The sequence below is a fragment of the Tiliqua scincoides genome, chromosome 9, assembly GCF_035046505.1.
Source record: "Tiliqua scincoides isolate rTilSci1 chromosome 9, rTilSci1.hap2, whole genome shotgun sequence".
NCBI classification, from domain to species: Eukaryota; Metazoa; Chordata; class Lepidosauria; order Squamata; family Scincidae; genus Tiliqua; species Tiliqua scincoides.
The window spans coordinates 16,964,824-16,991,941 of NC_089829.1; the positions used below are offsets into that span (position 1 = coordinate 16,964,824).

The window sequence follows — 27,118 nt, forward strand, 5'->3', positions numbered from 1 at the left end:
CGGAACGCAGCCAGGGCGAGAGCGCGAGCGCGGCTCAGGCACTGCGCTAGACAGGCTCGCGCGCTCTGTGCGCCGAAGGACCCCGTGAGGCGGGAGCCCGCGCTTGCGATGGCGGCTCCGGAGGGCGACCTGCGGCAGGCCTGAGGCGCCCCCAGGATCCGTGGCCATCCGCGCCGCTCCTGCGCCGAAGCCCCCTCGGACCGGCGGCGGTGGAGGCGCGGGGGGAAGCGCTCCGTGGTGGACCGCTTCTGGAGGGACGGCCATTCCCCAGACCCCGACGCCGCCGGGTCGGGCCTGGCCCCGCCTCACGAAGCAGGCCCGGCGGCCGAGCACCCTCCTCTTGCAGCTCGCCTCCCCGCAAGGGGCTCTGCAGGGACAGGTAACGGGCGGTGCGCTCCGCGGTGAAGGCGGCTCCTGCTTCCAACCCGGCAGGCTGTGCCTCTTGCGCGTTGAGAAAGAGAGCGGTCCTTTACCCAACGGGTCATTAGCCTGTGGAACTCCTTGCTCCATGATACGTTAGTGGCATCTGCCTTAGTTAGACTGTCCACAGTTAGACTGTGGAACTCCTTGGCCCTTGATGTGGTGGCATCTGGCCAAGATGTCTCTACAAGGTGATAATTAGACTGTGGGACTCCTTGCCCATGATGTTGTGGCATCTGGCCTAGGTACCTTTAGTCTGTGGAACTCATTGCCCATGATGTGGTGGCGGCATCTGGTCTAGGTGTCTTTACAAGGTGATAATTAGAATGTGGAACTCCTTACCGAATGATGTGGTGGTGGTGGTGGCGGCCTCTGGCCTAGGTGCCTTTACAAGGGGATAGTTAACCTGTGGAACTCCTTGCCCCATGATGTGGTGGCAGCATCTGGCCTAGGTGCCTTTATAAGGAGATAGTCTGTGGAACTTCTTGCCAAATGATGTGGTGATCGCGCCTGTCCTGGGTGCCTTTAAAATAGGATTGGACAGATTTCTGGAGGAAAAGTCCATCACAGGCTGCAAGCCATGATGGACATGTGCAACCTCCAGGTTTTGGAATTAGGCCACCTCAGAATGCCAGGAACAAGGGAGGGCTCCAGGAAGCAGGTTTCTTGTTGTCTGGTGGGCTCCCTAAGCATCTGGTGGACCTCATGGCCCTTTGGGCTGAGGGTTGCAGGAAGGCACTTTTGGGTCTATGTGCCAGGTGTAACTGCAGGCCAGGTGAAACTGCACGCCAGGTGCAACTGAGGCATGTGGGTGTGTGTGCGCAACCTGACAAGGTTTGAACGAAAGCATCCTCAGCAGGCAAAGTCAAGAAAGTGGCATGCCATGGACAGGAGCTCCTAAATCCAGGCAGCTGGATCAGATGTGAGTGTTTTCTTTTATCTCACAGGAAGCTGAGCATGAAGTGGTTGTATGCTGGGAGACTGAGGCTGAGATCCCAGTGCCCAACTGGTTAGGAACAAGGCCTGTTGAAGTAGGAGGGGTTCACTTCTGAGCAGCCTGGTGTAACCCTGCGCTTTCATTGCATTTGGTACCTGAAAACAAAAGGAGCTTATGCTGAGATCCACAGGTGAAGAGATGTGGTTCTATCTTCCTTTGAGCCTGTGACCACGTGACAGTCATAGGCTAGGCAGCACAGTTGATAGAGGTTGCAAACTGTTCTAATTACTGAAGCATGAAAAGAGTTTGGATTTTGGTTTGCAAATAGGTACTCCATGGTGTATGTTGTGTAGCATCTGGTAAGGACCTGATCATTTATAAATTCAAGTATAGTTATAGAAGCTGTTTTAGTAACAGTTGTTTTGGGTGGAAATATCTGTTGGTGTTTATCCCTGTAAACAACAAAAAAGCACAAGCTCAAACTTTTTGTTCTCTGGAGCTCCTTATGCTCCTAAAAATGGTCTTAGGGAGCCCCAGGTCTTGGAACCGTAGTGGTAAAACATTGTGTTTTGAGTGCTCAATTGGAGGTGCTTTTAAGATAGAAATTGGAGCTACGTGAGAGTCGTTTTCCTGAGTTTGTGTAGTGATTGAAGTGACATTTGGACCAGAAACTTAGTCTGGTCCTTAGTCTGTTGCTGTGTTTCCATGTTGTGAAAACATGATAACATGAAAAGGTGATAGTTGTAAGGTGTATCTTGTTGTGGTTGCAAGGGTCTGTGATGACAGAAACCAAACCAGAAACAGAGCATGATAGGTTTTTCCACGAATAGTGCACAAACAAAGCCTTTTAAGAGGGTCAGGTAGCAGAAAGACACCTGAGTTTTGTGCATTTATTGCAGTTTTTTTTAACCTGAAATGATGAATAGGAATTCATGTCTCTTCTCTGAAATGAACCATGGAGATACTTGGATCCATTTCTGATCAGGTTCCTGTTACATGTGTTTGATTGGAAGCACTAATAGAAAGCAGGAAGTTCTGCTTCTTGTGAGCATTCGATAGTCTTTTCAAGTGTTCAGGCTGCCTATGCATTGCTATAAAATTGCATATTTATAGCAACCTATAACAGAAATAACATTATTGACCCAGTAAGCAAATAAACATTAAGGGGATACAGATAGATAACACTTATGCATGGGTTTGTTGCACCACAGCCTAGCTTGTACAAGCATCCCCCAATATCTGCAATGTACAAGCTAGGCTTGGAATGAAACCCCCACAGATATGGGGAGGGGGAATGCCTGTAAAAGCTGGACTGTGGAATGACAGTGAGAGTGAGTGAGAAGTGCTTGTGAAATAAACCAACCTAAGCTTATCTGGAGTCAGAGTGGTCAGTTGTCCCAGGGACAGAACAGGCAAGCAAAGGGGGCTGTGTCCAGGCATGGCCCACTTGACTCCCACCTCCCTATGGATGAGGGTGCCTGCACGGGAGGGGACATCACAGTCTCGCTGCTTAATACTTCTGTTTCTGACTCTGGCAGGTGGGCTGAGGTGAAGTGATATCCTGCAACCATGTTCCTGTATAATTTAACCCTACAGCGAGCCACTGGCATCAGCTATGCCATCCATGGCAACTTTTCAGGTAAATTCTGTTTTAACTGTGGGCCACATTAAGGCCAGGTCTAACATTGGCTTCAGGGCCCATTCATGTTTGATACTGTGCCTTGGAATACTCATGATCTTTTTCAACATCAATAGTAGAGTTCACAAAGTGTTTTACACAGCAAAAGAAGTGAAAGGGGCAGTGGGGCTTGCAGTCTGGCTCACCAGCCCCTCTGCACATTGTAATTCCTGCCTTTTGGCTTCTTTGCAAGCCAGGTTTGCCAGTTTCCCCAAGCAGAGATCATATAGTTTGAGCTCACCTACAAAACACGACCCTGCACCAAGGTTTGGCATTATGTCTGAATGGGTTTACGCTGTTGACTTTTCTCTAAAGCATTATTCCTGCTTAGAGTAGCAGGGGTGCTACCAATATGCCTTCTAAGAGATCCACGCTGCTGCGCAGACCACTTTGGCTGCTGCATGGCAATCCAGCAGTGTTTCTGGACTCATGTGATTACCTTATATGTCATTGCTGGACTTCTGGGACCACCAGGCTCCCAGTTATGCATAGCTTGGCATCCCAGGGCTTCAGGCTGCACAGCTTAAAAAGAACAGTGGGCACTACTATCCAAGAGTGGGGGAAGAAGAACATCTCCTAGAACAGGGGTTCTCCACTTTGTCACGTTTCTCCACTCTGGCCTAACACTCTTCAGGTGTTAGGCCAGGTAACAGCTGTCACTCTTGTCCTGGGCTTAGGAAGTTGGAGATCAAAAGGAGGGGACAGAGTAAGGCGAGATATTTTGCCAGAGCTAAATACTCTTGGGGGAAAAAAAGAGGTGCCTGTCCCCAAGACTAAAAATTTGACATTTAATTTCTGAAGTTGAAGAACTACTGCTTCTGTAAAATGAGATCACGTCTCCCAGAAGTTACAGTGAATAGTCCGTAAACTGCAGCAGTACGTTACACTTTCAACTGGTTAGAGACCAGAACATAGATGAAAGTAAAAAAATGGATGAATGTTGAAATATAGCCTTATTTAATTTGCAGAATTATTTTGGCTGGTGAAAAATGTAAATAACTACCATATACAGTGGAACAAGCAAATGCGTGTGAAACCTAAATAAACAGAAATAAAATAAAAATAAACATAAAAACCTCAACAAATGTCGTGGAAGGTTGGATGAAATTGGATGCTCAGGGAAAGCAAGGGATGCAAGGGAAATGTAGTTATAACTGAAAGCAATTGAAAGAGCAGAATAATGAAAGTCCAGTGGATAAAATTCAAGGTACGGCTGTACAGGTGGGGTTTCGGTATCATAGATTTTCTTTCCATGGAGCTGTGCTCTGGTAGTCTCCAGAGGGCTTTCTGAGGCCTGCAGAGGCAGCGTGCAGCTGAGTGTGGCCTCTGTGGGCTTCAGAATGGCTGTTTCAGGCCGAAAACATCACTTCTGGTTCCCCACAGGAACCAAAAGTGATGTTTTTATGCCTTTTGTGGGATTCTGAGGCACAGGGAGGGCTTCCCCAGGCCGCAGAATGCCTTTAAAGGCATAAAAACATGACTTCTGGTTTCCCATGGAAAACCGGAAGTGACATTTTTTGGCCTGAAACGGCCGTTCTGAAGCCCAGATGTGCGTGGCCCCTGCAGGCTTCAGAAAGTCCTCCGGAGGCAACTGGAGGAAAACTGTGGTTTTCGGTATCCTTGGAGGGGGGTCCAAGAATGGATCCCCTACAGCTACTGAGGCCCCACCTATATATGGGTAACTGACAGAACACTGATGTTCTGAATCTCAGTAATCCTGTGCACTTGTATGTGGAGACAGGTCCCAGTGACATCATGAGGATTTCAAAGTAAACTTATATAGGCTTGCACTGTAAGTTGCTGGTTTGTTTTTGTGACCTTCTCCCTTTTTGGCTGATGATCAGGTTCTCTTTTTTAGGTACCAAACAGCAAGAAATTGTTGTTTCCCGAGGGAAAATCTTGGAGTTGCTTCGTCCTGATCCAAACACTGGGAAGGTTCATACCTTGTTGACTGTGGAGGTGTTTGGGATCATTCGCTCCCTCATGGCCTTCAGGTTAACGGGTGGGACCAAAGACTACATCGTGGTGGGCAGTGATTCGGGTCGAATCGTAATCCTGGAGTACCAGCCCTCTAAAAACGTGTTTGAGAAGATTCACCAGGAGACCTTTGGCAAGAGTGGCTGTCGCAGAATCGTCCCTGGGCAGTACTTGGCTGTGGATCCTAAGGGGAGAGCCGTCATGATCAGTAAGTCGATTGTGCGGGAGCAGGGGCAATGCTGCTGAAGGACTACACCAGATAAATTGCTACCTGGGCAAAGAGGAACCTTAGAAGGGATGGCTTTCTATTTCTTGCTAGCACAGGGAGAGCAACTGTCTGTGTTCAGCCCAGCACAATGACTTCTATTTCTAGTGCCTTCCTCATGTCTGTTTTTAAAATTGCAAACTCCTGAGGAGAGGGAACCAGTTTCTCATTTTTTTTGTTTATGGGCAATTTTGTTAAAGAGCTATTTATAAATAATAACTATCTTTAATAATAACACAGGCCAATACAGATTTTGCTTCCTTAAACGTTACACCAATTCCTGGGTATATTTGGGGTGCTGATTCCAAAAATGGCATCCGTTTTGCCTTATCACGTCTAGTTTGTGTTGTGACGCCCCAGTTTGAGAACAACTAACCTAAATGAACACAATGGGCTTACATCTGAGTTTTAAAAAACAGTTTTCAAACATCTCTACTTATTGACCTCTGGAGCCCTTTCCACTCCTAAGAATTGTGTCGGAGAGTCCCTGGGCTCGGAGGAGCAGACATTTGAGAAACACTGCAATAGAACATGATTGTATTTGAGTGTTTCAATCTGAAGTGCTTTTAAATATTAAAAAGAGCTACACAGTAGTGACTTGGACTGGAGACTTCTCTGTTGAGCTTGCTGTCAGTCAGTCAGTCACTTTGTCTCCGTGTTGTAAAGAATTTTGATGCTGACAGTGTTGCTTGTTGTGGTTGCAAGGTTCTGTGATGAGAGCAACCAAACCAGAAATGGGACGGGTTTTTGTTTTGTTTTTTTGAGCTAATAGTTCACAGGCAAAGCCTTTTAAGAGAGACAGGTGGCAGGAGGACACCCAAGTTCTGTTCATTTTTTGCAGTATTTTTAAACCTGAAATGATGATTAGGAATTCATGTCTCTTCGCTGAAATGAACCCTGGAGACACTTGGATCCATTTCTGATCAGTTTCTTTTACACTTATAACAAGTGTCAGGTTTTGTGTGTGTGTTTTGGCAAACATACGTAAAATTCACAGTTGAAGAATTGCTGTTTTTGAGAAAGAGAGCGAGCTGGGCATTGTGTCAGTATGAGTCTTAGTTTCTAAAAATGCTGTCCTGTAAAAATACATTTTTGATGCACAAGTTTGTAACGAGCCACTTGCCTGCAAAAAGTTGAAATTCTGTCTAAGCAAGTCCTCACCTGAACAAGTCCAGAAAGAAGGGCTGTATACGTAACCATAATATAGCATTATCTTGACATAAGGCTGCACTATGACAACTGTATATAATGGGAGTTTGTCTATTCAATCTTAAAGAGGTCTTGGCCCTTCAACAACAGAAGAGGGAGAGAAACCTCTCAGCCTCCAGAGGACTGTGAGGATTGCAGGTTACACTTGTAACCTGCACACATCTCCCTCTTGTATGCAGGAGGGGGAAGCCTGGGCAGTTGGCTCTGTAGTACAGCACTGCAAAATTTCTTGGGCATTCAGTGTACAGATATCTTTCACTTCTGGCATTCATAATATGTTCTCTCTCGACCTGCAGGTGCCATTGAGAAACAGAAGCTGGTGTACATTCTGAACAGAGATGCCGCAGCCCGACTCACAATTTCTTCCCCGTTAGAAGCCCACAAGGCCAACACCTTGGTTTACCATGTGGTTGGAGTAGATGTGGGGTTTGAAAACCCCATGTTTGCTTGCTTGGAGATGGATTATGAGGTAGAGGAGTTAGTTTTTCCAGTGGTGTTAATTTAGCTCACTGGCTTCTGTTCTTTCTAGAAAATAGACTTTTTTTGGTTGTGTTTTCTCCCTAGGAAGCTGACAATGATCCTACAGGAGAAGCAGCAGCCAATACCCAGCAGACTCTGACATTTTATGAGTTGGATCTGGGTTTGAACCATGTGGTTAGGAAATACAGTGAGCCATTGGAGGAACATGGCAACTTTCTTATAACAGGTACCCTCAGTTCTTTATCTTAAAGGGAAAAAATCCTTGTACTCTAGATTGTGAGAGGATTTTATGCCTTGTGTTGATTCTAATCATGCAATTGAGTGAACCCTTGACAGACTTCAGAAATAAAAGGGGGAAGTCTGCTTCTTTAAAAACTAATCTTACATTTTGCACTTGCACTGTCATGTAGCATGTGGCATGCGTTAGATCAGGGGTATTCAAACTTTTTGGCAAAAGGGCCACATCTTCTCTCTGACACTGTGTTGGGGGCCAGGAAAAAAAGAATTAATTTACATTTCAAATTTGAATAAATTTACATAAATGACTATGTTAGAGATGGAACTCATATGAATGGTTGAAGTTCTTGCAATAACTCAAGGCCTATAAAAGCCTTTCTTTTACTGTCGCTGCTGCATCACAGATGTGAAACAGCAAGCAGGGAAGGTAGCCCTCGTCCCACAGCTCTCCCAAGAGATTGAACAGTGGGCCGTCACACTTAGAGCAGTTGCATTGGGCCAGTGCGGCCTCCAGCAAGTCTCCGGAGGGCCAGAGGCTCATTGGAGACTGGGGTCTCCTTGCGGGCCAGAATGGGAGTCCTCGAGGGCTGCAAGTGGCCCCAGGGCCGGGGTTTGTGCACCCCTGCATTAGCCAAGCTGGTGGGTCACGACTCACCAGTTTGAGTACCACTGCATTAAAGGAATAACTGCATACCTGCCCAGGTGCGTAGATGTGCCTGGCTGTTTTTTATTGTAGAAAGTACCCTCCTGTTAAAGTTAAAATAAAACAAACTTGGTTGTTAGTTGTCAACCGCATTTCAAGTGAACAAGTTCTGTGAGAGTGAAATAAAACAATTGATGTGTACTCAACTTCTTATAAATGGTTGTGTTGTTCTTATAGTCCCTGGAGGTTCTGATGGTCCCAGTGGGGTGCTGATTTGTTCTGAAAACTACATCACTTACAAGAACTTCGGTGACCAACCAGATATTCGATGTCCGATTCCCAGAAGAAGGGTGAGAATGTTGTGGCTTATGTAAGAATGTCTCAATAAGTGTTCTCCTATTATAGTCTTAATAACAGTAGGCGGGAAGCACTATTAGGAATCTGTATATGTGTGATGAAAATGTGTCTAAAACCTGAGAAGGGAGTCATTCCTTACAGGTGGACAAACTCCTCCCATTCTAGCATTTTAGAGGAGCACCAGGAGAGCAAATTAGGTCATGGTAAGGTTGGAGTGGTTCCAGAAAAGCTTAAGGGGAATGACTTGACAGAGGCTCAGAGGAGTATTCCAGAAGGCACCATGCTGAGTACAAGTGGACCACCACCTGTCCGAAATGAACTTCTTTAGAATTGAGTAATTGAGGAGGAACAGTGTAAGGGAATGAGATATCATTGGCTAAGTGGCAAACCTCATGAGTCAGAGAACTAGACCCTGAATTTGCAGTGAAATGGGAACAGCACTAGTAGGAAGAGTGGTGATAATGTGCCATGGGAGGAAGACCATTTTGAGTCCTTTGGAAAGGGAACCTGTAGCTACCCAAGGGGTACTGAGAGGACATGGCATCATCTGGAGATGTTGCAAGGGAGACGTGGGAGAGTGAGAGAAAGGAAAGAGGCATGGGGAAGAGTGAGGGGGCAAGGGGGGGAAGGAGAACGACAGCAGTGTCAGAGATACATGGGAGAAGAAGGGTTTGAAGAATTGAGGAGCAGTTGCTAACCCATCAAGAAGTGTTGGAGTTACTCTCGGAATTGGGTATTGCCAGGAAGTGGGGTGAAGGATGGAGCTGTCTCATGGAAGCTTTAAGAAGTGAATGAGACATCAGCAGTGAACCAGGCAGGCCACCTCTTGTCTTGTGTTCTGACCTACTGTTCTCTTCAACAGAACGATTTGGATGACCCTGAAAGAGGCATGATCTTTGTCTGCTCTGCTACACACAAGACCAAGTCCATGTTCTTTTTCTTGGCTCAGACAGAGCAGGGTGATATCTTCAAAATCACCTTAGAAACTGATGAGGACATGGTAAGCGTCAAATTGCTACTGTGGGTGGGGATTTGGTGGTGAGGGAGAACACAGATGTGTGCAGCTGGGTGGTGTGAATGAACCCCTCCCATCTGGATTGCAAAATAACTGCCTTTGCGCTGGTTTCAGGTCACAGAAATTCGACTCAAGTACTTTGACACGGTTCCTGTCGCTTCTGCCATGTGTGTGCTGAAAACTGGATTTCTCTTTGTGGCTTCTGAGTTTGGAAACCAGTAAGTACAATCTCCAGTTTCCTTCTCGGTTTTTACTAAATAGTCATGCATTGCAATATAGCACTATGCTCTTGCTTACACACCCCAGCTTACACATCCCAACATTGCATTTGCCCTTTATGCAGCCACATCACGCTGCCGGCCCCTCTTTGGCTTGTGGTCTGCTGGGACTCCTTGTTCTTTTTTACACACACTGTCACCAAGCCAGATATCCTCTGTCCTGTACTTATGCCTCTTTTTTGTGTGGCTATTTTTTTGTACCTATGTGCAGGAATTTACACTTGTCTCCTTTTATTCAACTTGTTGGCAAAGGGTGATCAAACTTGTTACAATAATTTTGAATGCTGCTTTGGTCTTCCAAGGCATTAGCTTTCCTGTTCCCCCCAACTTCATGTTATCTGCAAATTTTATGTGTCCCCCCCTTTCAGCTCATTGATTAAAATGCTGAACAGCATGGGGCCCAAGACTGCATTTGGCATAGTGGATGAGAGGAAAATGGTGGTTTATTTCCATATTATAACGCTGGAGTGTGCTACCTTTGGTGTAACATATTCCCTTTTGTCTTGCATTGCAATCATGTTCTCCACCCTGTGGCATGGAGCTCCTGTTGCCAGAGGGAAAAGGGCAATGGATATATGGCTCCTGGCCCTGTGTGCCTTGCCCGTAGATAGGCGAATAAGGAGTTGGACCAGGACTTTTGAACTGCATTCCCTCCATCCTCTCTGCCTTCACTCACAATGTGTTCAAACCAGCAAGGCTTTGTGGGACCACTGCAGACTCCCTTGTAAATTGCACTGCTACAATCTGCCTCTTGTACTTTTAGTTACCTGTACCAAATAGCTCACCTGGGCGATGATGATGAGGAGCCAGAGTTCTCTTCTGCCATGCCTCTGGAGGAAGGAGACACGTTCTTTTTCCAGCCACGGCCTCTCAAGAACCTGGTGTTGGTGGATGAGTTGGACAGCCTGTCTCCTATCTTGTGTTGTCAGGTATGTAGCATTTTACAGTTCATGTACTTAATCTCATCACTCATGAACCTGAGTCTTGAGAATATTTCTAGAAGTGGCACATGCTTCTAGGCCTTCACCTTATGATAAGCACAAGGCTGGCTCAATGTGTTTGAGTGTCATATTCATGCTTCAGCTTTCTTCCAAGAAGCTCAGGACAATGCACATTGGGTCTTCACAACAGCTCCTTTGTAGTGGTAAACATGGATGCAAAATCTAAGACAAAAGAACCTGATGTGTGACTGGCCCAAGGTGAGACTTGTGGGGATTTGAGCTCCTGTTTATAAGTTCAGCTGTCTCCCCACTGTACCCAGCAGACTCTTTGCTTTGTCACCAGATGTGTCAAGGGCCCAAAGAAGGGCAGGATGGGTCTAAAGATATGTGATATTGGAATATTGGTGATGTTTATGAGTGTGGCTCTCCCACCTCCCAACCAGTGTTCAAGGCACTTTTCTTTCACTTTAGTAAATTACCACAGCAAAGACCAGCAGATAGTTTGTTGATGTCTCAGACTCCAGGCAGGGCCCCCTTCCCCATCTAAAGTAGAGGTAATGCCTCAAAGTTTGCAGCTTGGTCTTAAATTCATCCTGCTGCTCAGTGCCTAGCAGACAGAAATAATGCAAAGGCACAGTTTTTCAACCAGGTGGGGCTGTGGCAGCCTCCAGTAAGCTTTGGGTGGAGGTGTTGTCTTGTTTGGGTCTCTGTTGGCCTTTTCTGCACTTTGCAGCAGCTTTTTTCAGTGGCTCCTGAGAAACCGGCAGCTTTGTGATAAATTAATTGGGTGGCCAACTATCATTGATCCTTTTTTAACTTGCTGTGGTGTGCACATAACTAATTACTTAGCAGGCTGATTGCTTGGCTTTCAGTTGCACAGTGGGGGTCACTCTTTCGATGTATTAAAAATCCAGCAAATGTCCCTTGCTGTGTGGCGAGATATGCAGCTGAAGTAAGTAGAAGAAATTGGTGTTTGTAGCCATCCACTGATGTGTCTGGTTGATTGTCAAGAGTGTCTTGGGCTATGACTGAAATGGTTGCCTTGGAACAGCTATTACCTGATCTGGGGAGTACAGGGATAGAACTCCCTTTACTTTGGCACTCTTGCTCTGTATTCTGATCACACAGGGAGCTTGGCAGTCTAGTTACGCTTGTCACCTAGGCCAAATAGGGTAATGCTGTAGCTCCAAAAATGTGAGAACCAATCTCTGTGGAGTCACTTTTTTGCATTTAATTTCTCACTCTTATACCTCTTCGGCCTTATGTGCAGATAGCTGACCTGGCTAATGAAGATACACCCCAGTTATATGTGGCCTGTGGAAGAGGGCCTCGATCATCACTGAGGGTTCTGAGGCATGGACTTGAGGTAAGAGCCCTGGGAGTGGAGGGGGAGGAGGTGGCTACTGCAGGAAGGGCATTCCTAGGTGGGCATTCATAGGTGGGCCAATGATCTGAGTCTGCGAAAGACATCTTTGTAGGTTTATAGTGGCAGCCAGAAATGAGTGACTGCTGTGTTCTCCTCTGTGCAGTGCGAACTATTCAGTTGTGGTATTTGATGGAAAAAAACATTAATCTGAATTCTGGAGTATGACATGAGATGTTTTGTCTTGCTAGGTGTCTGAAATGGCCGTCTCAGAGCTGCCTGGTAACCCCAATGCAGTATGGACAGTGAGGAGACATGTTGAAGGTAAGAGGTTTCTCCTATTGCACAATCCCAGTGATCATATTGATGTGACACCCAGGTGCAGAATGTTGCTGTTAATCTCAAGCCACCTTTCTGGATTCAAACCTCTTGGTTTGTGTCATGTCTAGAGAACACCTGCAGGTTCTCCACATCGGTTACGGGGCCTGTGGCTTGCAGGCACCCCTACTTTTAGTAACCAACCTCACCTTAGCGAGTGGCCTGGTGCCTGCTGAAAAGGCTGATGAGCAAACTTTGGCTGTGCTCACTGGAGGCACTCTGGACTCCTCTCCTGACCGCATCTAAGCCCCATGCATTTGCCTCCTTCTCCAGAGCCAGAGAGGGAAGCAGAGGGGGAACAGAATTGGGGGGGGGGGCTTCTGTGTGAAGGCACCCATGGTTGAAGCTTGGTGAGTAAAGCTAGTCAGCTAATTGTGGAGTGCTTGGCTTGCATTATATCTTTAAAGTATAAGTGCAGGTCCCACCCATACTGGAAGAGGGCAGGTGTGGTTAAAATTAGAAACCAGGCCCCTGGCCTGAAGAGAAAATGCTTTCATTCTGAGACTTGCGAGTCTTTTCCATTGGATGAGCAGTGGCGGCTGTGTGCCTGCTTGTTCTTGGAACAATTTGATGTCTCTTTGAAGCTGCACGTGGTGCCAGTATTGTCTGAGAACCAGTAACCTTTCTTGCCTTGGGAGACCCAATGATGCATATTTTGTTCCTGGCCTTCTTTGCCCTTCCATTTTTGTGAGTGCAACCCCTCTGCTTTTGGGCTGGTTTGCCACTATAGAGTTGTTCTGGCTGAACAGTGTGAGAGGGTGGGGGACAGCAATGGCATGTGAACGTATAATCCTAGGCTTGTGTTGGTAACTGAATTATCCCCCCCCCCCGAAAGCTTAATATAGAGAAGTCCTGTAGAACAACATCATCTGCTTTAGCATAGATTTTTTCTTTTCTTTTTGTGAATTGGGGATGGACGGACTTAAAATGGCCTTGCCCTAAATAAAGAGCCAGGGAATAGCCAGGCACTGCTTCCTTGCAGTTGCTGGAAGCCTTTCTCCAGTGGGATGCATGACTTGTCCCTCTTTTAGGTAGTGTGCTGTAAGTAGTGTGCTGTGATGAGGTTGAGTCTTTGTGCCTTTTGAACAGAAGCACAAAGCTGCAGATGCTCTCCTGGCCAACCTCACCCTACCCCAGCCTCCATATTTTTAGCTTTTAAGGCATCGGTCTAAAATAAGGTCTTCAAGCCAGGATTGTTTACAAGGCATTTGTTGGTGGTCTGAGAATGTGGGGATACTCTGGGGGTGTCTTTTCTCCCCGTCAGTAGGACAGGACTAGTTCCAGACCCTTTTCTCTCCGTGTGATAATTAAGGCAGTCAAGTTGTTTTAGGTAAATCCCATAAACATTTGCCCTGAATAAAATCTCATTCTCAGTATCTATTATATGATGCAGCAGAATTACCACAAGGCCCTTTTTGCCACATCACTCTCATCGTGTACATGGCTGCTGTTGGAACGTATCACAGGATGAGTTCTGTCTCTCTCATGTCTCGTTGTCAGTGTATCTCTGTGATATGGGGTGTCTGCCGGTGTTCCTCATGTTGTAATGCAATGGCACAAAGCTGGCAGGGTCAGATCTTCAACATTACTCTTGTGTGGTAACCTGTTGGTATCTGGTCAATAGTTCTTCACTGCCCATAAAATGTTGTGTGTGAAGCATTAAACTCCTTCAAGGCAAATACTAACTTTGGCTGGTATGTGGTCCATGATACTGCCAATACCAAGCCTTTTTTTTTCTTCCACAGGTGGCTGGTGGTGGAGGTGCTGATCCCCTCCCACAGGTGTGTACCTCCAACGAGGGGCTGTTGTGCTGGGTCGCAGGTTGACTAGAGAAAAGGGAGGCAACATTTTGAGGCCCTTGGTCGTTTTCATTGCAATCAGATATAACAAAACATGAAGCCCTTTTCAGGACCACCCATTGTCCTGCCGTCAGGGGTTGGAATCCTCAGCATCTCCCCTATGGGAGAGGGAGGAGGACTATTCTCAGCCTCTAGCTTCCCAGCCTGTACTGTATACGTTACTCACCACGCTTGTAAAAAAAAAAAAAAAGCACCTCTAGCTTTGAATCTCTAATAATGTCTTCAACCAAGTACAGACCTTTTGCTAATTTAGACAAAGGTTGATTGCTAAAATGAGTTATTTCAAATGTGAATATCTGTGCCCACGGAGATGTTGAGTATCTTGCTGAATCACTCAAATGGGGGACGGGGGGGGGAGAAGCTGGACACATTTGAGCCAAGGTATTCCAAATCTTTCCCTGCTGCCTTGCCCTACTAGTTTCACCTTATGCTTTCTTGAGCAGCCAAAGAAGGAAGTAAATGCTCCTGTTTGCTCCTTCCTCCTGACTTTCCAAGAGGAGCAGCCTCTCCCTTCTGACCAGGCTTGGTTTTGGCCACCTGCACAGTTGAACAGTTAGTAGAGTCCAGACTTAATGAAAGCACCATGATTCCAACTGTGCATATGCAGATATATGAGATACTGATAGCTGGAATCTGCAGAGATGAGGGGCTGACTGGGAGTGGTTGCAACGTCTGCTGCATACGGATGCTTGCCAGCAAGTCAGAGTCTGGGGAAGATGCTGGTGTCATTTTAGGATGCAGATATTGGTTGTTCTACTTCAGCAATTTGTGACTTTTCATAATTGGTGGGATATCTGATTGGATTGAACCTGTTCAGTTGCCCTCTACTTTTTCAGCCCTGTTGTTGCCTCTTGGAGCAGAGGGCTCCATTAGATGGCTATCCACCCCCAACCCCAGTACAGCAAGGCTGAAAAGAAAGGTGTATGTCATGTGACTTCCTTGGGACAGTGTGTGGAGGTGCATGTAGCACCCCGAGATCTTGGCCATCTGCTGCTTCCTAGAAAGCAGCAGTCTATGCCCACCCCCTGCTTTCCCTACCGTGGATCTCAGTGTTTCCATGGCACCTCCTACACTTCGCACTGATCTCGCCTGGTTAACAGCTTTTTGAACATTTTCATGCAGTTTCTGTGCAGTTCACTTTTCATTTCTTGAACGAACAGCCTTGCTGGTATAGGCCAAGGGCCCACCTAATCCAGCATCCTGTGTCTCTCTGTGGCCCACCTCAGGGAGCAATCTACTATACTTGTATCCTGTTGCCAGTCCCTTGCACCTAGTATTCAGAGACAGACTTTCTCTATAACCTGGTGGTTGCATACAGTCACCATGGCTTGGAACTTGTGATGGACTTTTCCTTCATAAATCTGTCTAATCCCCCTTTAAAGGCATCTAGGCCAGTTGCCATCAGAGCATTCTGTGGCAAGAAGTTCTGCTGATTAATTGTGCTCTGGGTAAAGTCACATGTGCCTTGGATTTAAATGTTTTCTCCTTTGAGCACTCTCTCCCCCAGATAACCCCTTCCTTGCCTTGGTTTGTGTTTCTCCTTTTGCATGCCACCAGCTGATAGACATACATTTCCTTTAATTCTTCCAAACAAATTTGGAATGCTCTACTGATAAATTATTATTATTAACAGTATTTATATACCGCTTTTCAACTAAAAGTTCACAAAGCGGTTTACAGAGAAAAATCAAATAACTAAAATGGCTCCCTATCCCAGAAGGGCTCACAGTCTAAAAAGATGCAAAAGAATACTGCTGGGGTGAGATGGGCCAGTTACTCTCCCCCTGCTAAAAAAGGAGCACCCACTTGAAAAAGTGCCTCTTACCACTGCAAGCAAATGCAGCAAAGTGCAAATAAATGCAGATAAATGCAAGCAAAGTGTTTTGATAATTAAGTTATGTTTATTTGAAGTGTTTGTACCTTGCTCTTCAGCTGGTAGGGCTCCCAGAGCAACTTCCATGACACCAGGCAATAGGAAATCATTATAACACAGAGAGGTGGGTGGGGAATAGGCCTACTGGCTTCTGTTTTCTTCCTCCATCTGCCCTATGAGGAGAAGATGTTTCTCTAGCAGCTGTAAGGTGGGAGGGGCACACTCCAAGCTTAAAGAGGTGGCGATGGTGATTTTTTGCCTTGTTGGCTTTTCTTGCTTCTCCCCCTTAGGTGGCTGGTGTTTCTAACTGACAAAGTTAGATCTGCAAACATCGAATTCCAAAAAGGACTGTAATCAAAAGTAGTGTTTGTGAATTGATTCTCTGTGTTGATTACAATTGACAATCTAATCCATGTTCAGTACTTGTTTTGGGTTGAAGATGACTTTCTATTTGATTCGTTTGTTATAGAAAGGGGGAAATGGTGGGTCAAAATGAGAGTGGATAAAAGAAGATGTTGCACCAGAGAGATGACATTGAGGGGACCTGATGCCATACCCCAAACCAGCAGCTGTCCTGTTGCTATATCTATGCAAGCCAGAACTCTTCAGTGTGTCTGATCCTTCTAATTAGAAAATAATAGATTCACTGAAGTGGCAATGTCTGAAGATTATCTAGTGATTTAATATGAGAAAAATGATTGTCATGTGATGATTAATACTGTCTGTGAAGAGCTTGGGCCACCCCAGCTCCATTTGTAGCTTGCCCGTGCAAGCCCCTGGGTTCTCCTGAGCCATCCCATCCCACCTTTGAACACACACTCACCAGAATTCAAGTAAAAAGTTCTTTATTGTAACTGAGGTTTGTAACTTAAGCAGCTGCCACCCAATACAGTGGGCTCTTCAAGGGCAGCTGAGATGTCAGTACATACATAGCAGGGAAAATAATAAACCTCACTAATTTTACTCTACTACATGCCTATGTACACTTACATGATCCTTCCTTTCAGATGTTCAGAGACGCAGAATCTCCCCATGGCATTCGTCAATGCCAAAGGGGACCGAGAGACCAGGCTTGGTGCAACTATCTTCCCACCCGGCAATCAAAATTTGTCAATACCGCTGAGTCATACTCATCCCACTTATGCTGGTCAACCAATCATACACTCGGTTCCGCTTTTCCCATCCTTCCCATCAAAATCCCTGCACGTACTTCTCTGGGTACTTCTCTTCCCTGGCGTGATCTCATCATTTGCACCTGTGTGTTAGCTCCGTGCCCTGGTGTTATCCTTCCTATTCCTCAAGGCCATCTGGCTTTCTGAATTTCTTTTCCTTTCCACTTCAAAGTTAACTCTTCCTCCCCCTTCCTGCTGCTTCACACTTTCCCCCCTTACTTTGCCTAATCCTACAGTTCTGACTTCAAAGGTTCTCACTTCCTTTCCCATACTTTCCCTCTCTGTATAGTAATTTCCCTCAGCTATTTCATATTAACCTACCCCCTTCTTTGTTTTATGAATTAAATCATCCCCTATAATTCTTTTAACCCCTAAAACTCCCACACCTCCTTCACACTGTCGTTATATAGTAAATACTTGCTTACGTATATACATAGATATTGAAACAGTGAGTGAAAGTACCACCTTGAAAGCACATGAATAATCATGTTTATTCCTATGAGCTAACAAGGACTTGATGTGTTCAGATAGCTGTTTCTAAATTGAAAGGACAGCACATGAGTTAAAATGCCAGCTCCCCTCCCCCCCATAGAATGATTTATTTCTGGTAACTTCTAGGCTTTAGATTATCATTCTTCAGTCTATATGTGTAGTTATACACATATACATTTTCTTCTCCTGCACAGTTCCCCTCAGATCTACACGTCTGAATTTGGCTATCATTTATTTAGTGGGCCTGTGGCACTCTCTTTCAACCTGGAGATGTTGAGAGAGGGAGAAGAGGAGACCCCTTCTAAGCAAAAGATTAAAAACTGTGGTCACTGCTAGCTTTTGAGCTTCTGGCATTATTTCAGGTTCTGTTTGAAAAGAGCTTGTGTTATTTCTTCTTTCCTTGTGAGTGGTAAGAGAGAAGCCAGTGGATTTTCAGAGCTGTTTGTCCCCCAGTGGTGACCCTGAAAGTGCATTAGTTGACTGCGCTGGTCCTTGGATGCCACTGCACGAGTTGAGTGGCCCCCAAGTCTAAAGATTAAAGAAAGCTGTCTTTTGTCATTGCTGCTTTTGAGATTGTTCACTTGCTTCTCTGTTTCACTACTGATGGGCTGCAGCTCATGTTCCTGCATTCCGTGTGGTCAATGGCAAAGAACCTGTCGTGGGGTGGCTATTGATAAAAGTTCTCTGCCTAATCTTGCACTCCTATTTGGGCTTCGGACCCACAGTTGGTCAGGATTGGTGAGCTGATCGCTGCATATTGATTCTGTCCAAAATGCAGTTGCATAGTGAACAGGTTTTCAGTCCATGTGTGAATGGGGCAGATCTCTGACCCTGATCTTTCCCCTTCCTCTGTGTTGTTCATTTTTGTTCAGTAGCTTTCTCTTCCCTTTGATCAACCTGATATTCTTAAAATGAAGGCAACTGCAATGCTCCAGGTGGTTTAGTTGAGTTCATTTATGTAATCTGAGTCTGGGTTGGAATAATTTCAATATTAATCTGCAGGATTATGTAGTCTGTATTTTTTGTTTGTTTTGTTTCACACACAGAGAGAGAGAGAGAGAGATCACACAAGCAGGCCCAGCTGTTTCTTTGCACTCTAAGCTTCCTGAAACCCATGGTCTTTTCTTGCCTCCAAGCCCTTTTGGCAGTTCATTTCTGTGGATAGAGCCAAAAGGCACAGGGGAAGGGGGCGAGATTCAGGAGCAGCTCTCATTGCTATTCAGGCTCAGGCCGGGTGCCATAGTTGCATCACTGAAGGAGGAGTCTCAGAGAAGTTGGCCGCCTCACCTGTTGTTTCATCATGTGCCATGACTTATCTCTCTCTCTTATAGTTCTGTAAGTGCTGTGCCCGCACAATATATCTTGTGTGAATTGGTGATTTCAGAATTCAACTCTGTCCATCCACTTGGACAGGAGAGTAGTCGCCACCGTAGCATTCAGAGGGACAGGTGCAGTGTTAATCACCAAGGGTGGCCAACCTTCAGCACAGCACAGAGGCTACCAGTGCCACACATGACTTGGGGTTGGGGTTGGAAGCAGGAGGGCTGGTGAGCCAGACCTGTGCTCCCAGCCACTGAGGACTACAGAAGTACTGAAGAGCAGTCCTGCTGTTTGTATCTTTATCTCAACTTGCTGAAACTGTGGCCACCCTGCTTTGCCTGCTTCTTCATTTTCTGCATGAAGTTAGGTGTGAAATGAGTGCTGGAACCAAAGTGTTGGGAGTCCAGCTTGGTCTCTAGTGGTTAACCGCTGCACGTTGTTGATTGAAGGGGATAACTGTTGAAGTCTCTGAAAAGAAGGTCTGTTTGTTTGGGCTGCAATCACTTGCAGATCTTTTTCTTGACTCTCTCACATTGATGCCTTTCCTCTTTCTATTACAACTAGATGAGTTTGATGCCTATATCATTGTGTCCTTCGTCAATGCCACCCTCGTACTGTCTATTGGAGAGACTGTAGAGGAAGTGACAGACTCTGGGTTCCTGGGTACCACACCCACCTTGTCCTGCTCCTTGTTGGGGGATGATGCTTTGGTGCAGGTAAGGATGTCTCTTGTCTCTGTGGGGTTTTTCAGTGTCATGTCTTTCAGGGCCAAAGGGCAGCTTTTGTTGATCTGTTGTTCAAAGGTTTTTGGAGCATGCTTTTGGCTATGGTACTGTTGTCCAGGCTAGACAGCTATTCTCCTCACAGCCCTGTGCCCCATGCTTTGAGGTTATTTTTTTTTAGTAAACGATAAAGGTAGTAATCTGTGAACTGACTGAAGAGAAAGGTCTTAGGGTCAAGGAAGACATTGGGTATAATGTGAGGGAGGGAGGGGAAGGGTTACATCACTAAGAGGGGGCTGATTGTAGGTGCACAGAGTGGTTTGCTGTGTGTGAATGTGGGGAGCTGCAGCATCAGGAGCATGAGCACTTGTGTATATGCAAGGTTTGGAATGACTGGCAGACTGGAAGACACTTGAAGTTATTTTAAGTGGTGCTTTGTCCATGTTTATTGCCTTGGTGTTGTTCTTGCATCAACTCCGTAAGGTAAGTAGTCTTATCCCCATATTGCATTTGAGGCTGGGAGGGAGCGGGACTTGCCTAAGGCCACTTAGTAGGAATCACAGCAGAAGTGAATTCAAACCAGGAAGGTTCTGACTCGCAGCTCAGCCTCTCTTGGCTGTTCAACTCTCATGACCTGATCTGCAGAGTTCCTAGCTCAGCTCTTTTAGGTGAACTTCCAGTAGCTCCATCCCTCATGTCTTTTAAATGTGTCCTCATTTGCATGTTCCTGTCCTCCTAGAATGGGAAGATCAACTTGCCCTCCTTGCAGTGAGAGAAGAAGGAAGCCATCATAGTGGGTCAAATGGCTCTTCCTGGCCTGCGCTGTTCTGTTGCATATGTTTGTCTCTAGAATGGCTAGAAATGTTGGAGGTGGTCGTGGGATTATTTGTGCCTGAGTTTCTTAGTTAAAAGGTGCTGGAGCTCATGATCTCTTGTGGTGGCATTCCTCAAGTTGCTGTTTCTTAGCTGGGGCTTCCGTGTTCCTCTCCCACTGTTCAAAATGGGAACATCTAATGACCAACACCAGAACTTCTTGTGAGAACGTGATCAGCATTCTAGACCTTTTTGTAGTCTAGAAAGGAGTAGAGAGAGATTTGACAGTCTTGCCTGCGGCAAGGGGTGGATGCCTGCAGGTAAAGAGCCTGGGATGCCTCTTGCAAATTGAGAGTAGGTCCTCTCGCTCTCTGTGACCGTCAGTGATTCCACTATATAACTCATAAAAATACTGTGTTTGAGCTGGCAGGCTAGTGGGGACGATGACGGAGTGGACTCGTAACTCCAAAAGCATTTGTTCCCTTTGTGTCCCAACCTTTTATTCATGCATCTCTTCAGGTTTATCCTGATGGCATCCGGCACATCAGAGCAGATAAAAGAGTTAATGAGTGGAAAACTCCAGGGAAGAAGACCATTGTCAAGTGTGCTGTGAACCAGAGACAGGTGGTGATAGCACTGACTGGAGGGGAACTGGTCTACTTCGAGATGGACCCGGTATGTGAATGGGAGGGGTGGTCCAGGGTCTGTAGGCTTAAGCAGAAGCGAGGGGTGGAGGAAGGTGGCAGGACTGGTTTTAGATTCTGAGTAGGTTAACGGTGATGGACAAACCTCCAACAATGGGAGGTATCCAGTGGCATAGCTAAAGTATCTGGCACCCGGAGGCACAAAATTTGTTCATACCCCCCGATACCCTATACCCCCATAACACCCCCCAGTTTTTAACACATACACCCCATTATAACATCATAGAGGCACTTCTGAGGCCCTGGGTACCAGGCTAAGAGAGGGTGTCTTAAAGGCTTCCAAAAGACACTTCTGGTTTTCGCCAAAAACTGGAAGTGCCTTTTGGAGGCCTCTAAGGCACCAAGACATGGCACCAGGGGCAATGTGCCCCCCTGACGCTCCTTAGCTATGTCACTGGAGGTACCATTTGTCTGGAAGTTAGGTGACTTTTTTATTTTATAAAAATCTATGCTACCTATTAAAAAACAGGGAAAAAAATCTAAGTTCTCCTCTGCAAGTGGCATTGAGATGGTTGGCAGTTGCACAAAAGCAATGTTTGTGCTCTTGTTGAAGCTTTTGCATATTCAGTACTGCTTGTTCCTGAAACTTCTGGGGTTGGCAGTCTTTAAGTGTGTGTTTGGGAGAGAGTTTGTTTTAGATGGACCTCTGATCTCTGAGATTGAACATGCTTGTCCTGCTTTTTAAGAGCAGCTTGATTTGGGTCTGTAAAAGTTTTTCTGCTGCACCAAACTGAATAGGAGTTTCTTGCAGATTAAGGCAGCAAGGTGACTGGCCCAGTTTGAAGCCTAATGTCATGACGGCACAGCTCTTACTGGATCCAGTGTGTGTTTAATTGGTTAATTTAGATCTGCCTCCCTCTTCCCTTGTGTCCTCATACTCCAGTCAGGGCAGTTGAATGAATACACTGAGAGAAAGGAGATGTCAGCTGATGTGGTGTGCATGAGCTTGGCCAACGTCCCTCCTGGAGAGCAGCGCTCCCGCTTCCTTGCTGTCGGGCTGGTGGACAACACTGTGCGCATCATTTCCCTGGACCCTTCGGTAAGCACTTGTGTGGGCAGGGACAAGTGCTTCCCTGGCTAGTGGAACCAACCAGTTTGGGAACCACTGATCTAGATGGTAAGCCCTCACAGCAGGGACCTGTCCCGTCATGACAGCACATTTATGTGGAGGGCGTTGTATAAATGAATGTGACGATGACAGCAGCAGAGGTATCGTGCCTCTGAGTCCACGTGACTGTGGGTTCTTTCCATGTGCCACCTTAACAAAGTTTTCCTTTTTCCTCCTCTCCAGGACTGTCTGCAGCCTCTGAGCATGCAGGCTCTTCCTGCCCAGCCAGAATCGTTGTGCATCGTAGAGATGGGTGGAGCTGAGAAGCAGGATGAGCTGGGGGAGAGAGGCTCCATTGGCTTCTTGTACCTGAACATTGGCCTGCAGGTGAGGAGGTGCTGCCCGACTCTCTCTAGATATCGCTTAAGCATAGAAAGAACTTGTCCTAAGTGCTTAGTTTGATTGGCCCTCCACAGTTCACAAGTCCTTATGGAGGCCAGCCACCTCAGAAGCAGCAGCAGCAGCCCTTCCAACCTAACTGAGTCTGTTTGCAGCCCCTGCTTGCCTGCAGGAAGCAGTTTTAAACTAAGCAGACCTTTTATGGAAGCATTGCTTGTAGTAGAGCTATGAGGCAGCCTGCCTCTCGGTGGCTTGAAAGGAGGCAGGATTGACTTCCAACAGCTCAGGGATCCTTGTTGTGAAGGACTGGGGGTTGGGATCATGCTTCCAGTGTAGAATAGATGTGTTCCATGACCTAGCCTGAAACTGTGCTGCATCTCTGTAGTTCACCATAGCAGCAGTACCCTGTCTGAGCTTAGTAATGCCAGGGAGAAGCTGGAATGGAATGGAATGGAAGTAATGTCAGTGTCAGAGCCTGGAGGTGGAGAAGGCTGGCAATTGGAAGTTAACCTGGCCCACCCTCTCTCACTTGCTCCTCTGCCCTCGCAATCCAGAATGGTGTCTTGCTGCGGACTGTCCTCGATCCAGTAACTGGAGACCTCTCAGACACACGGACCAGGTATCTTGGCTCACGCCCTGTGAAGCTCTTCCGAGTCCGGATGCAAGGCCAAGAAGCGGTAAGTGGATGGCTTGGTGGTGTGTTGAGCCATGACAGGCGTGGAGGCAGGTTTGCTGGCCTGGCATGATCGATGAGCTGCAGGAAGAAAGAGCAAAACCCCCAATAAATAAGCGGTTGCCAGGACTGATGAAATCCAGATCTCTATGTACTGAGTGGTGGGTTTGCATACAATCAACTGCTTCCTTTGCCTTCTCCAAAGAAAGAGGAAACACGCAAAGTGTGGCAGTGGGAGTGTCCCAGTGTAGGCTAGGCAATGGGAAAGTGTGAAGGGGCCAGACCAGTTGCTTGCCTGGCTCTTTCTCTTGCATTCCAGTTGTGGTGCAGAGATGCTGTTCGTGCAAATGAAGCAGGTTGGGCAACGTTGTGGATTGTCCAGTTGCTGCTGCTGTGGCAAGGTTTTTAGTAACAGCCAAGGAATCCTGCACATCTCTAGAGAGAGAGAGAGAAACCTGGACATTGGACCTGCTGCAGCTAGTGCTGGGCCAAGGCATATCAGTGCATCAGTCAGCCCATTCTTGTAGGCTAGGAGCTCTTTCGCAGGACACCCCTCTGAGTACACAGTTCTGTCCCTTGCTTCTGGCTGACTTTGCTCTCGCTTCTCCTGCATCAGGTGCTGGCCATGTCAAGTCGTTCGTGGCTGAGTTACTCCTATCAGTCCCGCTTCCACTTAACCCCCCTCTCGTATGAGACGTTGGAGTTTGCATCTGGCTTCGCCTCTGAGCAGTGTCCAGAAGGCATTGTGGCCATCTCTACAAACACCCTGAGGTGAGTATTGATAGCAAAGACCTGTGAAGGGAAGGGTCTTTCTCATGTGTCAGCATATTGGACTATTTCATGCTTGCTTCTGCACAAGCCAGGAACTTTCACCTGAGTGTCTTTGAGGTTTGTACTGAGTTGTTGAGAGTGTGTCGGATTTCTTTCTGGGTGGCCATGGTCCAGTTCTCCCCCATTTGTCTGGCCTCCCCTTATATTGGGTCTCACCTCTGGGTTCTTGGCTCCCATAGGATCTTGGCATTGGAGAAGCTTGGAGCAGTTTTCAACCAGGTCGCCTTCCCCTTGCAGTACACCCCAAGGAAGTTTGTGATCCACCCTGAGAGCAACAACTTGATCATCATTGAGACCGATCACAATGCTTACACAGAGGCCACTAAAGCCCAAAGGAAGCAGCAGATGGCTGAGGTAACTAGGGCAGCCCAGCTTGTCTGGAGCTCCTGGTACTTCCATGTCGGGTTGCCAGTCCTGTGGTCATGATCAGCTGAGGGAACCTGGGTCTTCTTTCTGGGTCTGCCACTGACTTGCTTTGTCATCAAGGAAAGGGCTTCTGATTTTCTGCACCGTGAAACAGCCACTTCTCTATGGCAGAACTAAGCATCCCTTGTGAAGGGGCTTGTTCATGGCCAAGATGTGCCGGCCGCTCCTGCTTCCAGGCATGTCTGGCTCCTTGAGATAGATCTTCAGGCCCAAGGTTGGCTTTTGTTATGGTGCACATCTGGCCAGCCCTCATTTTGCAGATTGCGTTGTGGATGGAGACTGCTGCGTGGCCCCACCCTGCTCTTCTTGTTGAGAAAATAAAGCCACAAGGCGAGAAGTTTGACTTTTCCAGGCCAGTTCCCTGCTTCTCAGTCTCGCTGCTTCTGAAAACCTTGGATGCAGCAGTCTTCGGTCATCCTAGTAATTAATCCTCTGTGTGTCTGTGTGTCTGTGTGCTTGCTTGTCACAGGAAATGGTGGAAGCTGCCGGTGAAGACGAGCGAGAACTGGCTGCAGAGATGGCAGCAGCGTTTCTGAATGAGAACCTGCCGGAGTCTATCTTTGGTGCCCCAAAGGCAGGAAATGGGCAGTGGGCCTCAGTGGTCCGGGTGATGAACCCCATCCAGGGGAACACATTGGATCTAGTCCAGCTGGAGCAGAATGAAGCTGCCTTTAGGTAAGGAGCGCCACTGAGACCAAAAGGCGAAATAATTCCAGGAAACGTTTCTCTGGGATGTTACTAGATACTGCTGTTGCATAAGAATAAGATCCAAAAGAAGAAAGCAAGCAGTTGTTTTTCTGAGGGGGTTTTTGGCCTTGGGGAGTGTTTGGCAGTAATAGACCGGGTCTAGAGGAGACAGGCAATATGTTGGCTGAGAGTTCTCTGCCAACTCCCAGTCCTCAGGCTTCCTCTGAAGACACAGTACCCTTTACTCCCAAGCTGCCCCCTTTCCCAGGGACTGGGCTGTCTATGTCTCTTGTGGTGACATTCTTATCCTGGCTTTCTGCAGTGTGGCAGTATGCCGGTTTGCCAATACTGGTGATGACTGGCATGTTCTGGTGGGCGTGGCCAAGGACCTCATCCTGAACCCTCGCTCTGTCGCAGGAGGGTTTGTCTACACCTACAAGCTGGTGAATAGTGGTGAGAAGCTGGAGTTCCTGCACAAGGTGAGAGTTTTCTGTGGATGTCGCCTGACTGGTGTGTGTGTGAGAAATGGAATCTGGAAAGGTTTGCATGTGCTGGAGTGGCCCCTACTGTTTGTGCAAAGGAGCACAGATTTTATAGTATGCGCTTCACACTTTCCTTTCACCCAGTTCACATTCACAACATGACACTGCAGCTACTGTATGAGCAATCATCAAGCTTTCTTTGTCTTGCTTGCTCCTGGAAAGATTGGAGGAACTGTGCCCAAAGTGCATTGTTGCCATGTTCACAGAATACTCTTGTCACTTGAGCAAAGTGCTTTTTTCATCTCCTAAATGGAGAGCTGCTGTGAGATGAGTCGTCGGCACAGAAATTGGCTACTTACAGGTGGTTTGTTTGGGTGTCTTTGTGTTGCCATGTGGCCCTTGTTTTCCAACCTCCTCTGTGGCCCTGATTAACTGGCAGTGGTGCAAAGGAGTGTCACTTCTGAATTCCCCTCACTTGTTACCAGCCAGCATCTGCAGTCCTTGGTGATTTTCTCTCCATCTGCTCTTTAGGGGGAAAAGGCCAGGGCTGGGCTTAAGAGCACCTCCTATCTCCACACTTGTCTTCTGGGAATGAAGGAGGAAGGTCTGTTCTGCTGTTAGTTACTCCAGCAATACCAGCAGACCTGCGTCTCTTGCCAGTGTTTCTGGGCTTTCTGCTTCTGTTCTTATTCAGTTTTGGCTTGACTCTGCAGTGATGGTTTGCTAGTGGTGGTGTGTCTGTCTGGCTTAGAGCATCTAACCTGCTATTCTTCTGCCTCTTCTGCTCAGACCCCAGTGGAGGAGGTACCAGCAGCTATTGCCCCATTCCAAGGCCGTGTGCTTATTGGTGTAGGAAAACTACTGCGTGTCTATGACCTGGGCAAGAAGAAGCTGCTCCGAAAGTGTGAGAACAAGGTATTGGCTTTTGGGAGGAAAGGGACTCACAGCTACTTGAAGCAGAAATTGATTAGGAGACAAACTGAGGGAGCTTTGGCCATTAGTGTTGTTTCTAGCCACCAAATTGCTTTGTACCTTGCCAAGTGTGCAAGGCAAATCCTTTTTCTTACTCTTGAAGCTATTTGAGGCCCAAGGGCCAGGGTAAAATCTTGAAGCCACAATATGCATAACTTACATGCACCTGTTAGGTTTGGTAGGAGGAAGTTTGGTGATTTGCAGATCCAATAGCCTTTCCTGCTTCCTGTTTAGTCAACACTTTGTGCAGAAAGATGTAGAGGAAGGTTATTCTGTTCCACTTGTGCTAGTCTTCAAATGTCAGGGCTTGTTTGCAGACTGAGGCCCAAATCCTAACCCATTTTCCAGCACTGGCATAGCTTTGCCAGTGGAACATGTGCTGCATCCTACAGTTGGGGGGCAAAGACCTCCTCAAAGTAAGGAAATGTTTGTTTCTTTACCGTTGCTCTTATGTCAGTGCTGGAAAG

General features: G+C 46.8%; 1 protein-coding gene and 1 non-coding gene across 2 annotated transcripts in view; both read left to right on the forward strand.

Annotated features, from left to right (window-relative positions):
- The first annotated feature begins 66 nt into the window (after nucleotides 1-66).
- Nucleotides 67-27,118, forward strand: part of SF3B3 (splicing factor 3b subunit 3) — a 30,884-nt gene continuing 3,832 nt past the window's right edge. Inside the window, exons 1-21 of the mRNA XM_066636977.1 lie at nucleotides 67-379; nucleotides 2,896-2,996; nucleotides 4,894-5,220; nucleotides 6,783-6,955; nucleotides 7,051-7,192; nucleotides 8,084-8,196; nucleotides 9,066-9,203; nucleotides 9,333-9,436; nucleotides 10,260-10,425; nucleotides 11,708-11,803; nucleotides 12,052-12,124; nucleotides 19,459-19,610; nucleotides 20,949-21,104; nucleotides 22,017-22,172; nucleotides 22,425-22,568; nucleotides 23,135-23,257; nucleotides 23,870-24,024; nucleotides 24,264-24,438; nucleotides 24,980-25,185; nucleotides 25,520-25,676; nucleotides 26,469-26,594. Coding sequence (XP_066493074.1) covers nucleotides 2,927-2,996; nucleotides 4,894-5,220; nucleotides 6,783-6,955; nucleotides 7,051-7,192; nucleotides 8,084-8,196; nucleotides 9,066-9,203; nucleotides 9,333-9,436; nucleotides 10,260-10,425; nucleotides 11,708-11,803; nucleotides 12,052-12,124; nucleotides 19,459-19,610; nucleotides 20,949-21,104; nucleotides 22,017-22,172; nucleotides 22,425-22,568; nucleotides 23,135-23,257; nucleotides 23,870-24,024; nucleotides 24,264-24,438; nucleotides 24,980-25,185; nucleotides 25,520-25,676; nucleotides 26,469-26,594 — 2,952 coding nt within the window. The 5' untranslated portion in view covers nucleotides 67-379; nucleotides 2,896-2,926. The remainder of the gene's footprint in view (nucleotides 380-2,895; nucleotides 2,997-4,893; nucleotides 5,221-6,782; nucleotides 6,956-7,050; nucleotides 7,193-8,083; nucleotides 8,197-9,065; nucleotides 9,204-9,332; nucleotides 9,437-10,259; nucleotides 10,426-11,707; nucleotides 11,804-12,051; nucleotides 12,125-19,458; nucleotides 19,611-20,948; nucleotides 21,105-22,016; nucleotides 22,173-22,424; nucleotides 22,569-23,134; nucleotides 23,258-23,869; nucleotides 24,025-24,263; nucleotides 24,439-24,979; nucleotides 25,186-25,519; nucleotides 25,677-26,468; nucleotides 26,595-27,118) is intronic.
- On the forward strand, nucleotides 2,264-2,346 carry LOC136660790 (small nucleolar RNA SNORD111). Its single transcript, XR_010794916.1, has one exon. It is a non-coding gene; the product is annotated as a small nucleolar RNA SNORD111 (small nucleolar RNA).